The following is a 16,017-nucleotide window of genomic DNA, read 5'->3' as shown; positions in this document are numbered from 1 at the left end:
TTCCCTGGATTATAGCCACTTCTGACAGATACCTGCAAGAGTATGGGGTTTTTTGTTGTTTTGGTTTTTTTTAGCAGTGTGGTTAAATTCAGTGAGACTACAAATATTACCAAACTGGGTGCTGATAAAGCATCCATGTGAAATACAAATAGACAATTTGACAGTAGCTAAGGCCATATGTAGCTGACTTTTAAAATGCATAGAGATCCAAATCACTCCTGTAGGGAAGTTAATTTATGGAGAATTTTATTCATTGAGTTGCCAATCCCACAAACCTTACTAACGGGAGTAGTGCCTACTCAGTCATAAGGAAGAGTTGCAGATCGGGCCCCAGCATTCCAGGGTAAATTTATGTCTGCTAACATGCAGCAAGAGGGGGCATACATTCATTTAAAAAAAATTGACCCAAATGTTTTCCTCATCTCCATTGCCAGACCTTTAAGATTTGTAAAGGAGCTCCCTTCTATGCTCCATCATCCCTTTTATAATCCCCCATCTAAGAATCCTGTCATAAGGCCGAGAAGATATCTTAGCTTCAAACTGGGGATGGCTGTGGCCAGAGTTACATGGTGTTGGAAGTCCAGCTGCAGTGGATGACAGCTAGGGCCCAGGAGAAAGGCAGCCAAATTAGTTGGGCTTTATGATTGGCACCATAACCTTCATGATGCTACCTCCATATTCTCCTTTGCTGAGCAGAAGCTGACTACAGGAGAGACTCTAACCATCGCACATGGAAATTCCCTTCCCCTCACCCTCACTCCCCCCCCAAATCAATTCTTTCTCTTTCTCTCTGAATTAGAGAGCAGGGACAGCATCTTAAAGTACTTTTATAATAGAATATTGAAAAAATATTCAAGATGACATTGAAGTATCATGACTTTAGTTACGTTATATATGGCTTTTAAAAGTTATGTTTAAAATTCATAGCACTTTCTAATCCTGAAGTAGACTAATTTTCTAGCTTGCTTTGTTCAGTACAATGTATTTCTAAATCCATTTTAAGCAGCTATTTCTTCAATTTGAGTAATTTTCTCACAAGTTAATAGACAATGCTCAAGCATACCTGACTTTTAGTGTTAGCAAGTTTGGAACATATATATTATCGGCATTAGAAAGCACAAAATTAAACCCAGTTGCTCAAATCATATGTAGCATATTATGCTATATACTGCTATTCTTCTAAACTATTTGTACATAGCTATTACTTTCTCCCAAATCATAGTGTTACTTGTGGCAGAGCATATGTTGCTATAGTTACAAATTTTAGCGCTTAAAACGGATGTAATGGAGGTTGTGCTGGACAATATCTTGTGCTACTAAACAATATTGATCTAAAACTTGGACAGTCAGTAAATAGTTAATAATATTTAGAGTAGATATTATTATACATATTGTACAATAGTTTTATTGTCTAGGATATTTAGTTTAGATTACCCTACTATGAGCTAGTGAGGGACACAGTGCAATTCAGTTCAAGTAAAGGTAGATTTTCAAACCAGTGCACCTAATTATATGTTTAAAATGGGAAATCGCGTGTACTCAAATACTTAGAATTGGACACACCATGGTATTTTCAAACGTGATGAAAATTGGAACATACCTCCATGTCTCCATTATTTATGCTGCCCTGCTCAAAAACAGAGCAGAGTATGAATAGTAATCACACAATTATTAGGTAAAGAAACATAGTATAGGCAAGCTTCCATTCTTGTTGGATAAGCTGAGGGAGTGTTTTCCAGTGGTTGCAGTAGGAGTGAGTGTGTGTATTTAGACTCATGGGTTCTCTTCCTGCTCTCTACCTCTGTCTTACTATGTGGCCTTACACAAGTCACTTTACTCCTCTCAGTTTTTCCATCTGCAAAATGGGGATAATACCATACAGGGGTGTTCTGAATTTTTCTATAGATAAAGTGCTCTGAAATCCTTGAATGAAATACATTATGTACATTGTTTTACATTAGAAAAATAAAACCTCAGCTAGGAAAAAATGAAATTTTCATTATATATGACATTATTTATAAAGTATGTATTTTACCTGCAACTATGCCCGGTGAAGTTTGGATTGGAAGAACCCCTCCCAAAAATATTCAAGAGATGATAACACGCACGGAAAACTGGCGAATAAGAAAAGCTGATGTAGCTCTTCCTTTTGGATTGCCAAGAAGAACATGTATAAAATGAACATGCAAGAAACACAATACTAATGAAGTGGTCCTATCCTATGGAGAACTGCAGTAGACACTATAGTAGTGCAATAGCTAACCATGAGTGATTCTAATGCCATAATTCTCACAGACATCATCTACGGGTGCAGCATCCTGCTCTGACCTGGGGTTATTGTCTTGAGAGACTTGTCATGAGGAAGGATTTCATGATTTGTGTAAGGCCCACAAGTGTCCCTAAGGGCATCATTTTGCCTGCAGAATCTTAATTACTGGTAATGATAAGCAAGAAGGGAAGAACCCATTTTGACTCTTGAAGCCCAAGTGGAGATGGCAGGACTAGCAATTAGAAAGGTCAGCCTTTTATTTATTATCAGAGCAAATATGATATGGACTTACCGAGAGACAGGGAGGGTGGAGCCCTCTGATGTACTTTTTACAGCCACTTTTCAGAGCAGAAATGCACTATACAGTATTTGAAAATGTAAATGACTTTACTGTAAACTGATAGAGCAAGATTTTCAAAAATAGTAGCTTAGAAGTAGGCACACAAATACTTAACTAGTCTGATTTTCTAATAGCTGAGCACCTAGCAGCTCCCACAGTCAAGCCACTTATTTAGATGCTTAAGTATGGACTTAGGAGCTTAACTTTAGGCACATTTTTAAACAATCTTGGCCATAAAACATGTATCCATTGTTGATAATATATATCAATCCACTCCTACTACTTCATCATGTGGCACGATCAGTGTGCCTGTGTTAAGTCAGCTTGTGACCTAGAGATCTTGTAAGGACATACATTTACCCCATATTGCCACATGGTATTGTAACTGGGGTACAATAATAAAGAAATCTTCACGAGTGCTTTACTAGTAGTTATAGAGAATTGCAGTAAAATTGCTATTATTTTAAACTGCCTGCCGCATCTTTGTTCTTTATTAAGACTAAGACAACTACAAGCAGTATGCAGTTATCAGGAGATAATCATGCCCCCAAGGCATCTGAGGTGCTTTGCAACCCAAAGGTTGTGATTACGCCGTGATTGCTACACTGCTTATTATTTCTTATTGCGTAATTATAGAAACATAATATTGTTCCTGACTACTGTAATCTAAACAACATTCAACAGTGTTAAGCAGCTGCTTAATTACATTTACATGATATGAGGGATCTTTGCCATGTGAAATGAATTGGGAAAGTACGAAAGGATCGTCCAGTGGTTAGGCCTAGTACCTGGGAGTCTTGGTGTTCAATTCCCTGCTCTGCCATAGATTGGCCTTGGGCAAGTGAGTTAGACTCTCTGTTCAGTTTCCATCTCTACAATGGGGATAATAGCACAGCCCGACCTCAGGGGAGTATTGTGAGGATAAATACATTAAAGCTTGTGATGCTCTCAGTTACTACAGTAATGGGGCCATACAAGTACCTAAGATAGACAGTGTAGATGTAGAGCTCATCCTTATGCCTGGATGCTGCTAAACCATCCTTACTAGGTATTGCATTTATTTCTGGCTCACAAAGCTTTTCTTTTGAAAAGTACACTTTTTTGCTTTTGAAACTGTACTAAATAGCAGTATCTCCACTCACTGCTGGTGGCACCTCCTGCTGGTCATTTTAGAGATTTGCTTGAGCCAAGTATTGTGCCTTCCTCCGGTGGTGTCTTTCTCACCGTCCTCTCCTCCTGTGGCCCCTCTCGCTCCAGAAACGGCAGCCTCCTTTTCATGACTCAGCCCTCTGGCTCAGTACTATCTGTATTTCCCCCTTCAGGGGTCCCAAAGTCTTCCTTCAGTCTTTCTTTGTCTGTTGACAGCTTCCTGGCTTTATGGACCCTGTCTGTTCCTGCCCAGCTGTGCCTGTTTTCAATTTCCTGCTCCTTGGCTCCCCTTCCAGATGCAGCCTGTGGAGTTAGTTGTCCTGTCTGGCCTTCTTAACCCCTTCCAGTCTTGTGTGGGGTAGACATTCCATCACACTCCCGTTACACCACCAAAATAAATAATTAAATCCTTCAGAACGAGATACTTAGAAGGCTCTCTCTCTCTCGTAACCACAGTGTTGCAAATTATTCTGCTCTAATAACAGATGTTTGAACCCTTTTGTCAAGGTTTTTTTTTTTTAAAGATATAGGTTCCTAAGTCCACACTGAGGCACCTAAATATGTGGCCTGATCTAGCAGCTCCCAATGTAGCTAATGGGATTTTCAAAAGTGCAGGTAATCAGTGTTTTGTAAGTTAGAACACGTAGTTAGCACCATAGTCCCTGGTTCTGTATAATTAGGGCCCTACCAAATTCCCGGTCATGAAAAATGGGTCACAGACCATGAAATCTGGTCTTTTGTGTACTTTACCCTATACTATACAGATTTCATGGGAGAGACCAGCGTTTCTCAAATTGGGGGTCCTGACCCAAATAGGGTTGCAGGGGGTGACGTGGGGGGTTTGCAAGGTTAATGTAGGTATTGCCACCCTTACTTCTGTGCTGCCTTCAGAGCTTGGTGGCCAGAGAGCAGTGGCTGTTGGCCAGACACCCAGCTCTGAAGGCAGCGCCCCGCCAGCAGCAAAGCAGAAGTAAGGGTGGCAACACCATACCAGGCCATCCTTACTTCTGTGCTGCTGCTGGCAGTGGCCCTGCCTTCAGAGCTGGGCTCTTGGCCACCCAGCTCCGAAGGCAGCGCTGCCGTCAGCAGCAGCTCAGAAGTAAGAGTGACGATACTGTGACCCCTCTACAATAACCTTGCGATCCCTCCACGGCCCCCTTTTGGATCAGGACCCCTGCAGTTACAATGCCATGAAATTTCAGATTTAAATAGCTGAAATCATAACATTTACAATTTTTAAAATCCTATGACTGTGAAATTGACCAAAATGGACCATGAATTTGGTATGGCCCTATGTATAATATAGCATGCAGGCATACTACTGAGCATGCACAAAACTCCACAGAAGTCAATGGCTGGGATTTTCAAAGCTAGCTAAGGATTTTGGGCACCCAAATCCCATTAAAATGCAATGGGAATTGGGTGTCTAACTCCCTTCAAGCTCCATAGAAATACCTAAACAAAATGGTTCTGCATTGGCACAGCCTTCCACCTGTGCTCTGCATGTTCTGGAATCAGGGCCTATAGAGGGACCTAAGGCCCAGATCCTCAAAGATATTTAGGTGCCAAACGACTTAGGCACCTACATATGTTTGAGGATCTGGACCTAGAAGCCTAATTTTAGGCACCCTTTTTTGAAGATCTTAGCCTTAGTATTTCATTGAGTCACTTTCTAATTCACAAGCTATTTAGAAATGTATTTGAAAACTTGCCTCTGTGTATGTGCATTCATAAAAGGGTGGCTGGATGATGGTTATAGGTTCAAAATTATCTGAATCACCAGATAAAACTCTTGCTGAACTTTTGTCAATTGCTTGGTTTTTGTTTTGTTTTGTTTTGGTGTTTGAATAATGTCACCAGAAACTCCAATTTCAAGGTTGGCATGAATTCCACTTAATGCCTTGCTCCTTAAAGCAGTGGTCGATTTTTAAATCCCTTTTTTTCATAAGTGAAATATAAAATGTTAGTAATGCCTTACACTGTAGTGCTTTCTGATAGCATACATCTTCTGGGTTCCGCAAGATTCTTTATGGAATCCTGTTAGCAAGCTCTTGTATCATAAATAGAATTTGTTCATGAAATAACAATGTATTGTTTTCGTTGTTAGGAGATGATGCTAAATTGGCTGTATGTTTGTCTAATAATCACATCTAAAAGCTGATTATTCTGATAATAGCCTTAAGATATTATTTAAAAATAAATAAATAAATGCATTACTTTTGTACTAATAATAGTTTTTAATCTCTTCTTGTTTCTATGTAGTCAATGAAATTTTCAAAATTGAATAATAATTTGATCCGTTAATCTTTTGAAGCTAGTAATTTTATTTTCCCCTATTTGCAGTCTCTGAGGCTCGCAAATGAATAGAGCTTCATTACTGGCGTCTGCATTTAATAACCATTATCCATTATCTTGTAATTAAGACTCCCTGTAACGAATCTTGAGGACAATGCAAAAATACATAGTACATTTCTTTAATGAACTGGAAAATGTTCATCTTGTTCTATTTAGTAATGAGTTGCTGAATAGTCGTTAAATCCACTGGAGAATGGAGCTAGATGGATTTTGAAGACGGTCTTGAGTTTGTGGTTAATCTATTAGAATTAAAATTTCATCTTCTATTTTTATCAACAGCTGATTAGAAGTCATTCTGTTTGACCAAATTGATTAGAAGACCATATACAAGGGCAGCTGTTGTTTAATGAAAGTTTTTAATGAAACTGTACCATAGAGACTTGTAATTATAAGACTTATAAAAGCTTTGATTTACCTTGTAATGGGCGGGGGGGGGGGGGGCGGAGTATTGTACTGAAGGACTTAAATTCTGCACTTAAAAGAAAAACTGAAAAAACTAAAATTTGATAATGTTAAAGTTTGATTTCTATTTAAAAAAAACATGTGACCATCAAGTGTATACACTGGGCTCAATCCTGCTCCCTTTTAAATCAGAAGGAAAAACTCTGACTTCAGTGGGAGTGGCCCCAAAGTATATAACGTGGGTGACCTTAATTCTTTGTTTGCAGTGTTGTTGTAGTGATGTTGTTTCCCGGATACTAGAGAGACAAGAGGGATTAGCTAAAAATCTTTTATTGGACCAACTTCTGTTGTTGGAAAAAACAAACAGAAGTTGGTCCAATAAAAGAGATGACTGAACTTTGCAAAAAATTAAGGTGGATAAAGTAAATTGTTATTTGCCCTTTACTTTAAATTGCATCCCCATGGTGTTAAGAAGAGTTTCTATGTTGCCCCATCTGATCAAAATGTGATCTTCATCAGATTACACAGTTTACACAGCAATTGGTCTGTTCAGTACTTGAATGGGAAACTTACAAGGAAACCCATGGTGTTGTGGGATGTGGTGTTAATGATTCAAGAGATGGCCTCCTTTGCTTTGCTCTCCCAGTGAAACTGCTCCAGATTACTGCTAGAAGGCATTGTGCTGTTGGAGATGCCACCGTTCGGATGAGAGATAAACCAGACCCTGAGCTAAACTTGATGTTGAGGTGTAAGCAGATGTAATTTGATTTAAATGGGAGCTGCAGTCTTACCCTATGGTTGAATTGGTCTCCTGGACTACTTTTGCTAGTTAAAGAGCCTGCAGTTCCCAGGGCTCCAGCCTGCTGCACTGAAGTCGGTGGGAGTGATGTCATTGAACTGTATGGGAGCAGCATCAGACACCTGGCTGTACCTACACTCTTCCCCCCTCAAAAAAAAAAAAAGTAGTATTTTGCAAACTGAGTACTGTGTTGCAGAATTCACTTAAGACAACACTGAAATGCAGCTGGGTACAACCAACACTTCACAAGAGCTCAGGTAACAAAGTGAAGAATAACATTGTATTCAAATGAAAATGCAGAGTGAAATAAGCCAGGGACCAAGGCTAACTGTCCGCTTCTTTGGAATGTTTTCTTAATGCCTACATACGTTACTGACCATGCATTTAAATGTTGTATATCATAACATTAGCTGATTGACACATGAGCAAAGACAGATTTTGTTCTGATGGCTAGAGACAGGAACTAGGAGTAGAAATGCCTAGGTTCTGTCCCCTGGTGGTTGTTCTGAGTTGCTCTAAAACTTTGACCAGGACTCTTAACCTTACTGTGGTTGAGGTTCCCTAGCTGTACAATAGGGATAATGCCTACCTTACAGGGATGATGTACGGCTTAATAATGATTGTAAAACATAATGAGATCCTTGGATGAGAAGATATATATATATATATTCAAAGAATTACTGTTTTTATAAAACTACCATGGAGTGTTCTGGTTTTTTTAAGGTGCTGATTTCATTAAGACCTCTACAGGAAAAGAAGCAGTTAATGCCACCCTTCCAGTAGGCATAGTCATGGTGCGAGCCGTTAGAGATTTCTACTGGAAAACTGGCAACAAGGTAATTCTTACTATCGGAATCTTTTGTGTAAATAAAAACTGTGTCATTGAGAAGTTGAGGTAAAACCTGAATATTTTCAAAATACAGAACATATGATTGATTGATTAACATATATCTTAGCTTTCATATAGGACAAGGTGCAACTCAACTTTCCTTATAGCTGCCTCTTTCTACTTGCTTATAAAAATGTTCCTCTTTAGCTGAAACTTCCCATGTTAAGTCTCAGTTAAGAGGAATTTTTCCCCCTGGGAAAATTTGTGCAGCATCCATTCAGTCCCCATTGCATATGTATAGTGTTTTGGTGTACTAGTTAGGCTGTATAAATGTGAATTTTAATAAACAATGGGAGAGATCCTCAGCTGATGGAAATTGGCCTAGATCCATTGAAGTTTATGGAACAGCACAGATTTACATCAGTTGAGAATTGACCCAATACATACAATACTTGTCAGAAGCTACAACATTTTACTTACTTGATTATTTTATATTCTCACCCCAAGTACAAATTCTACTGCTTTCTTCTTGGCCATGTAGGGTTTCCCACCAGCCGTGAAAGGCAGAGTGTAAGATCTGCAGCAGAACTGGTATGGGTGGGGAACAGGCTGCTGAGAGCTCACACAGGATGTTTACTACTGCTGTCCTTCCGTATCACTGTGGAGCAGAGACTTGGGGCAGATCCAATTTTCCATTCATCTGTTCCTGTACTTGCAACAGTAATGGAAGAGGAAGGTGGCCAAAGGAAGCTCTAAGCCACCTTTCCTTTTCCTGTGTTCTGGGGCAGTTGGGGGCCTGTGCAAACCCCAAGTTAAGTTGAAACAACCTCAGAACTGCTCTTACGTGTGCTTCGTCTCCTCCCATGGTCCCCGGAAAGCAGAAAATAGCTATAGTACAGTACTCCCATTACATCCCCTCTCCATCGCTGGCTCACCCCTCCCTCTGCCCTTATGTCAGCTGGGAAGGCCCCTGGCACAGGCAGTAGTCTCAAGAGACCATTTCCACTCCCTTTAAGGTCCATTTAGGCTGCCAGAATAGCCTACGTGGGCATTAGTGTAACAGAGAATCTGGTCCAATTATCCACAGCTCTGGCCTTGGCTAGACTAGGATTTTAAAGATGTGATGTTAGAACATGGTATATTCTAACAACACACCTTTTATCCTAGTCTAGATGAAGCCTATGTGACTCCATTGACTATTTCCCCGCACGTGTGTGTGTGTATGTAACGGCTATGGGGGCTTCTGCAGCCATGTGGCTAGAGTAACACCTTCTCTGTAACCTTCTCTGTGATGGAGGGGATTCCTCCCACCTTCAGCCCCTGTGGCTGTCCTCAGTACAGATCCCAGTTCCATGAGCTGTGTGCCAGAAGTCAGGATTTGCCCTTTCACACTGCATTACTATAAGATTTTTACATTTAATTAATATAATCATTTAATTTACCTTTCATTTTAACATAATTCATTCTCAGTTTAAAATGTGCTATTAAGAGACAGTGTGTGTGTGTGTGTGTGTGTGTGAGAGAGAGAATTAGATGTAAACCGACTTTACATCCTTCTATTAACTGAAGACAATTTTATCAGTGACAAGAGATTTCTAAATGGTTTCTTTAACAAACTAATTCTGCTGCTGTACAGAAGCTTTCTAGCAAGGCGTGAGCTGGCAAAAACAGGTTAATACAGAAATTAAACTTTTTCAAGGAAAGGAACAGGTTGCAGAGTAACATTTATTGAATGATAAGCTGTGGTAGTGATATGAAAAGTGTGCAATACAATGGGAAATAATCTTTTCCTGTCATTATTTGAAGGACACACACAAATTAGTTTTTCTGTTGGGAAACCCCCAATCCATAAAAACATATTACTTTTAATAATATAAGGTGAAAAGAAAATTCTCAAGGAGATGAACTTATTAAACAAAATAATGAAATGCTGTGAAACAGCAGGGAAAAGGCAGCTAGACTTTATGCAGCTCTTGAATTAAATATCTTTTTGCATTTTTATGGCAGTCAGATGTGCTCCTTGGAAAGCTGGGAAATGGAGGCGAGAATAGGCCAGTCTTTGCCAGCTTTTTGCAAAAATAAAAACTTTTTTAGAATATTAATGCTGAACAGGAAAAACTGTGCAAGTGTTATTTTTAATTATTCTCTCCCACTCCCCCCCCCCCCTTTATTTTAAAACCTGAAGTTTACTTGTTTTAGCCACAGATTATCTCAAAGGGCTTTGACACTGGTAGGAAGAATCTAATGAGATTTTCATTAGTTTTTCCCTTTGTGAAGGAAAAACAGACACCATATACACTTTGCTTTAATTCTTTGCATTGCAGATGTTTTTCCAGTTGCTGTGGTTTGAATTATTTTTGGAAAACTAGAGCTATTACACTCACTCTTTCTTTCTGTCTCTCTCTGCATTTCAGATTCAGCAGCTTTTCCTGTTTTTATCTTTTAGAAATTGTGTTATTAGAATGCTTCAGTGTGAGAGAAACATACTTCTTCTACAAGTTTGTTTTGTTAAATTACTATAATCTTTACCAAATATGTAGCTCAATGATTATTTTTTTTTAAAATTCCAGTACATTTTCTTACTGATCTCACTGTATCCTATAGAAAATGGGATTCATGCTTTCCAGGATATAACTTCTCCAAATATTTAGCAGAACGATAATCCTCTCAGGGGGTGAGGGTGTAAGGAGAAAGCAGATTAAGAGGAAAAAAAGGAACAGGAAGATCTCAGGGCTCTCTGAGGAGAATCTTCCTGGGGTGGAGAGAATTGTGAAAGCACCACTATAGAATCACAGAATATCAGGGTTGGAAGGGACCTCAGGAGGTCATCTAGGCCAACCCCCTGGTCAAAGCAGGACCAATCCCCAACTAAATCATCCCAGCCAGGGCTTTGTCAAACCTGACCTTAAAAACTTCAAAGGAAGAAGATTCCACCACCTCCCTAGGTAACGCATTCCAGTGCTTCACCACCCTCCTAGTAAAAAAGTTTTTCCTAATATCCAATCTAAACCTCCCCCACTGCAACTTGAGACCATTACTCCTCATTCTGTCATCTGCTACCACTGAGAACAGTCTAGATCCATCCTCTTTGGAACCCTCTTTCAGGTAGTTGAAAGCAGCTATCAAATCCCCCCTCATTCTTCTCTTCCGCAGACTAAACAATCCCAGTTCCCTCAGCCTCTCCTCATAAGTCATGTGTTCCAGTCCCCTGATCATTTTTGTTGCCCTCCACTGGACTCTTTCCAATTTTTTCACATCCTCCTTGTAGTGTGGGGCCCAAAACTGGACACAGTACTCCAGATGAGGCCTCACCAATGTCGAATAGAGGGGAACGATCACATCCCTCGATCTGCTGGCAATGCCCTACTTATACATCCCAAAATACCATTGGCCTTCTTGGCAACAAGGGCACACTGTTGACTCACATCCAGCTTCTCATCCACTATAACCCCTAGGTCCTTTTCAGCAGAGCTGCTGCCTAGCCATTCGGTCCCTAGTCTGTAGCAGTGCATGGGATTCTTCCATCCTAAGTGCAGGACTCTGCACTTGTCCTTGTTGAACCTTATCAGATTTCTTTTGGCCCAATCTCTAATTTGTCTAGGTCCCTCTGTATCCTATTCCTACCCTCCAGCGTATCTACCTCTCCTTCCAGTTTAGTGTCATCTGCAAACTTGCTGAGGGTGCAATGCATGCCATCCTCCAGATCATTAATGAAGATATTGAACAAAACCGGCCCCAGGACCGACCCTTGGGGCACTCCACTTGACACCGGCTGCCAACTAGACATGGAGCCATTGATCACTACACGTTGAGCCCGACAATCTAGCCAGCTTTCTATCCACCTTATAGTCCATTCATCCAGCCCATACTTCTTTAACTTGCTGGCAAAAATACTGTGGGAGACTGTGTCAAAAGCTTTGCTAAAGTCAAGGAACAACACGTCCACTGCTTTCCCCTCATCCAGAGCCAGTTATCTCATCATAGAAGGCAATTAGATTAGTCAGGCATGACTTGCCCTTGGTGAATCCATGGTGACTGTTCCTGATCACTTTTCTTTCCTCTAAGTGCTTCAGAATTGATTCCTTGAGGACCTGCTCCATGATTTTTCTGGGGACTGAGGTGAGGCTGACTGGCCTGTAGTTCCCTGGATCCTCCTTCTTCCCTTTTTTAAAGATGGACATTACAGCCTTTTTCCAGTCGTCCGGGACCTCCCCTGATCGCCATGAGTTTTCAAAGATAATGGCCAATGGCTCTGCAATCACATCTGCCAACTCCTTTAGCACTTTCGGATGCAACGCATCCGGCCCCATGGACTTGTGCTCGTCCAGCTTTTCTAAATAGTCCCAAACCACTTCTTTCTCCACAGAGGGCTGGTCACCTCCTTCCCATGCTGTGCTGCCCAGTGCAGTAGTCTGGGAGCTGACCTTGTTCGTGAAAACAGAGGCAAAAAAAGCATTGAGTACATTAGCTTTTTCCACATCCTCTGTCACTAGGTTGCCTCCCTCATTCAGTAAGGGGCCCACACTTTCCTTGACTTTCTTCTTGTTGCTAACATACCTGAAGAAACCCTTCTTGTTACTCTTATATACTATATACTACACTGCAGACTATCCAGATTGTTCCTGCATTACATCAAATACCAGCAAGCCTGCTTCTGATTCTCTTTGCTTTTCAAGCTTCAAGGCACATGTGTAGACCACTGCTGAAGGCAAGATAATAGACTTGATGGATAAATGGTCCATTCTGGTTTAGGAACTCCTAGGCTCTTAAGGACTGTGATGTGGACGGATTCTGCAATTCTAAAAGTGTATGGATATGCAGCCGACATAGGACCCAGAATGCGTTCTCTTAACACAGTGTGCATTGTTTAAATTCAGATCTACATTGTTTCATATATTGCAGGCCTCACATTTCAGTTCTGATAAAAAAACACATTCTGTGGATGTTCTCTGGAATGACAGTATTTGCCAAATTAACAAACAAAACTTCATATGTCTAGCAGGGATGGACCCAACTTGGTTCATCACTGTAGAAATATTTATTATATCTAGGCAATTAACTGTATATTAATTTTAGTGTACTAAATATAGCTTAAGAGTACAGACTGGTAGCGTATAATTATCATGCATACGCTTTCAGTAAAATATAGAAGCCTCTCAGTTGTTGACAGATAACTAACTCCCATTGCAAACAGAACTCTTCACTTCCACATCTTTGAGGAGATGTTTGTGTATGTGTTTATTATTAGACATTTAGAACTAGATGGTGACTATGTGCCTATGCAAAGGAATAAGAATCATCCTTTATACCCCTACGTCAGCTACCCAGAACTTGGGAACGGGCCTGTAAGAGTCGGAGACATTACATACCGTCTCTCTCTTTCCTCAGAGCATGTGAGTGGGGGCTGGGTGGATTGGGAACGGACAGTCTTGCCTCTACCCCACTATCTCATTGGGGGTCCGGAAGCAGGGAGGGAATTGTACCTTTCATAGGGGTGTCTGAGGCACAAAGCCCTCCAGGACTACTCCTGAGTTGGTGCCCCGCTTACACACTATTGCTTGCTCAAGGCTTTGCCTAAAGTTAGAACCTAACCCGTAACAGAGTTTTGGCTGCACACTGGGGACATTTCCCAGCTGTAGATATGCAGATTTTCATTTCTCCTAAAATGAAGACAAATCACTGAAAATAAATAGCATTTTTTATGTATTACATTTTTCTTAAGGTTGGATTTAAACCTGCTGGAGGCATTCGTAGTGCAAAGGATGCTCTTACCTGGCTCATATTGATGAAGGAGGAGTTAGGAGATGAGTGGCTGAAACCAGACCTCTTTCGCCTAGGTGCCAGTACGTTGCTGGCCGATATCGAGAGACAGGTTAGTTCTGTGATAGCAGGGGACTGGATTTGAGGTCCCAGGAGGTTCCTTCCAATCTTGGTTGAGAGAAAACATTTTTCTGGAAAAAGTTTGCTTATTGCTTTCATGAAATATGTATTCTACACCATTTCAAGGATAATGGAGCACATTTCTAATTACTTAAGAACTACAATTTTGCTTCCCTGCTGGATGTCTTTAAATCTAGCTTGTTGCTACAGGGAGTCATTAGGGGGCTTCCATGATCCAATCAGTCTGCATTGCCTCCCTAGGCAGCTACCTGGGCCAGGCTCACAGTGCTGAGCAGAGGGAATCTGCTCTGCTGGCTTTCCACCACTCAGAGTCACTCCACTGCTGCTGAGCTCCAAAGCCTGCAGCTATGCCATGTTTGTTTCTCACCCTGCAGGAAGTGAGAATGTGTTAGCAAAGGAGGGATGTGGCCAGATATTGGTACCTGCCTGCTATGCCTAGGAACTGCTTGCCTGCCGTGCCAATGATGTAAGATTCAGCCCTCTGCAGTAGAAGCAGCATACAGAAGGAGATTTTGCCTCTTGCTACTGAACAGCCATAGGGGAGAGGGCTGTGTTACACCCATTCTAGAGTATTCGTCTGCTCCTAGTGCCCCATAGAGTTTACACTCTCTAAAGCTACCAGGAGCATATGATAGGTGGGGAAGAGGGATATAAATAAAAAGTACATTTTATATTCAACATGGGTCTGATCTGAAGCCCACTGTAGTCAATAGAACTCTTCCTGTATATATATATATACACACACACACACTCTCTCTCTCTCATTTTAAAATATATTTACACCCAACTGCCCCTCAGCATGTCATGAATTTGTTGGCTAATGATACCTTTTTAATTTTTAGTTGTGTATGATACCATTAGAAATTCTCCTTTTCCTTGCAGATTTACCATCATGTGACTGGCAGATATGCAGCTTACCATGACCTGCCAATGGCTTAGTCCCATGAGTAATTCAGGATGACTTTTATAAAGAGAATTTTAAGAAAAAAATGTCCTAAAGTCTTTTTTGTAACCTAGTCCAAAAGTGCATATAAAAGGATAAAAGAACCAATTCTCTGGCTTCATATTTTTGTTGTATTTAAAAATATGTTCAAGTCTAGTCAGTGGTGCTTGAGCCAAAATGGGGGGATTTGGAGAGGTGGAAAGTAAATCTGAAATAGTCAAGATTTGCAGTGTTAATAACATAAAGTCTTCCTCAGACCAGCTTGAAAAGCATATCAGTGGCAACGATAACATGATAATACTATAATAAAGTTTTAAGTTGTCTGGTAAAACTTTCCAGGAGCCGAATGTGAAGTATCTGTGGAATGCTACAGATTTCTAATTACTTTCAAGAGCTACAGATTTTGCAGTTTTTTTCCATGTCAGTTAGTGTGCAGCTTTTGCCATAGACACATTGCTCTATTAATTGTTACTTTAATTACATTTCAGACACTGTAATCGGAGACAATGAAAGTTGGCTATTTTTTTTTTTAATAAAATGTCTTTGTAGCTAAAGCCAAATTTTTCAAACTTGAGTAGTTATAGTTAGGCATCTACATCCCTGATTTCCAAAACAGCTGAGCATCCACGGTTGCTACTGATGTTAATGAGATCAGAACCACTGAAAATCAGGGAATCTGTATCTTGATGCTTAAATATACATTCAGGTGCCTATCTTCAGACACTCAAGTTTGAAAATTTCAGCCTAACTTGCTTGGCAAAAACCAAATTTTTAAACATGTTAATGCAGAACTTTTCATTTTAATGTGCAGGTTCAGCGTGTCAGTTTTTGAATGTTGCTGCTGTACAAGAACTTACAGGCTGAGTTTCCAACTCTGTCTAAAAAAACTTACTTTTGACATTTTAAAAACCTATATGTAAAAAGATAAGTTATTTGAGAGATATCCTACACAGGTCTGCTCCCTGTCTTTTACACATTGGGTAAAGTAGTGTTTACACTTACAGCACTGTAACAGTAGTATCCAACTCAT

General features: G+C 40.3%; 1 protein-coding gene across 3 annotated transcripts in view; it reads left to right on the top strand.

Annotated features, from left to right (window-relative positions):
• The window catches only part of DERA (deoxyribose-phosphate aldolase), a 92,330-nt gene extending 77,239 nt beyond the window's left edge, over positions 1-15,091 (top strand). For all 3 annotated transcript variants that reach the window (XM_084636420.1, XM_084636421.1, XM_084636422.1), the window contains 3 exons: positions 8,038-8,150; positions 13,866-14,015; positions 14,927-15,091. In XM_084636420.1, coding sequence (XP_084492546.1) covers positions 8,038-8,150; positions 13,866-14,015; positions 14,927-14,983 — 320 coding nt within the window. In that variant the 3' untranslated portion in view covers positions 14,984-15,091. The remainder of the gene's footprint in view (positions 1-8,037; positions 8,151-13,865; positions 14,016-14,926) is intronic.
• The last annotated feature ends 926 nt before the right edge of the window (positions 15,092-16,017 follow it).

Source organism: Lepidochelys olivacea (assembly GCF_965140295.1).
Source record: "Lepidochelys olivacea isolate rLepOli2 genome assembly, chromosome: 1".
Lineage (NCBI taxonomy): Eukaryota > Metazoa > Chordata > Testudines > Cheloniidae > Lepidochelys > Lepidochelys olivacea.
The sequence above is the reverse complement of the archived record's forward strand: the minus strand, read 5'-3'. Positions and strand labels throughout refer to the sequence as shown.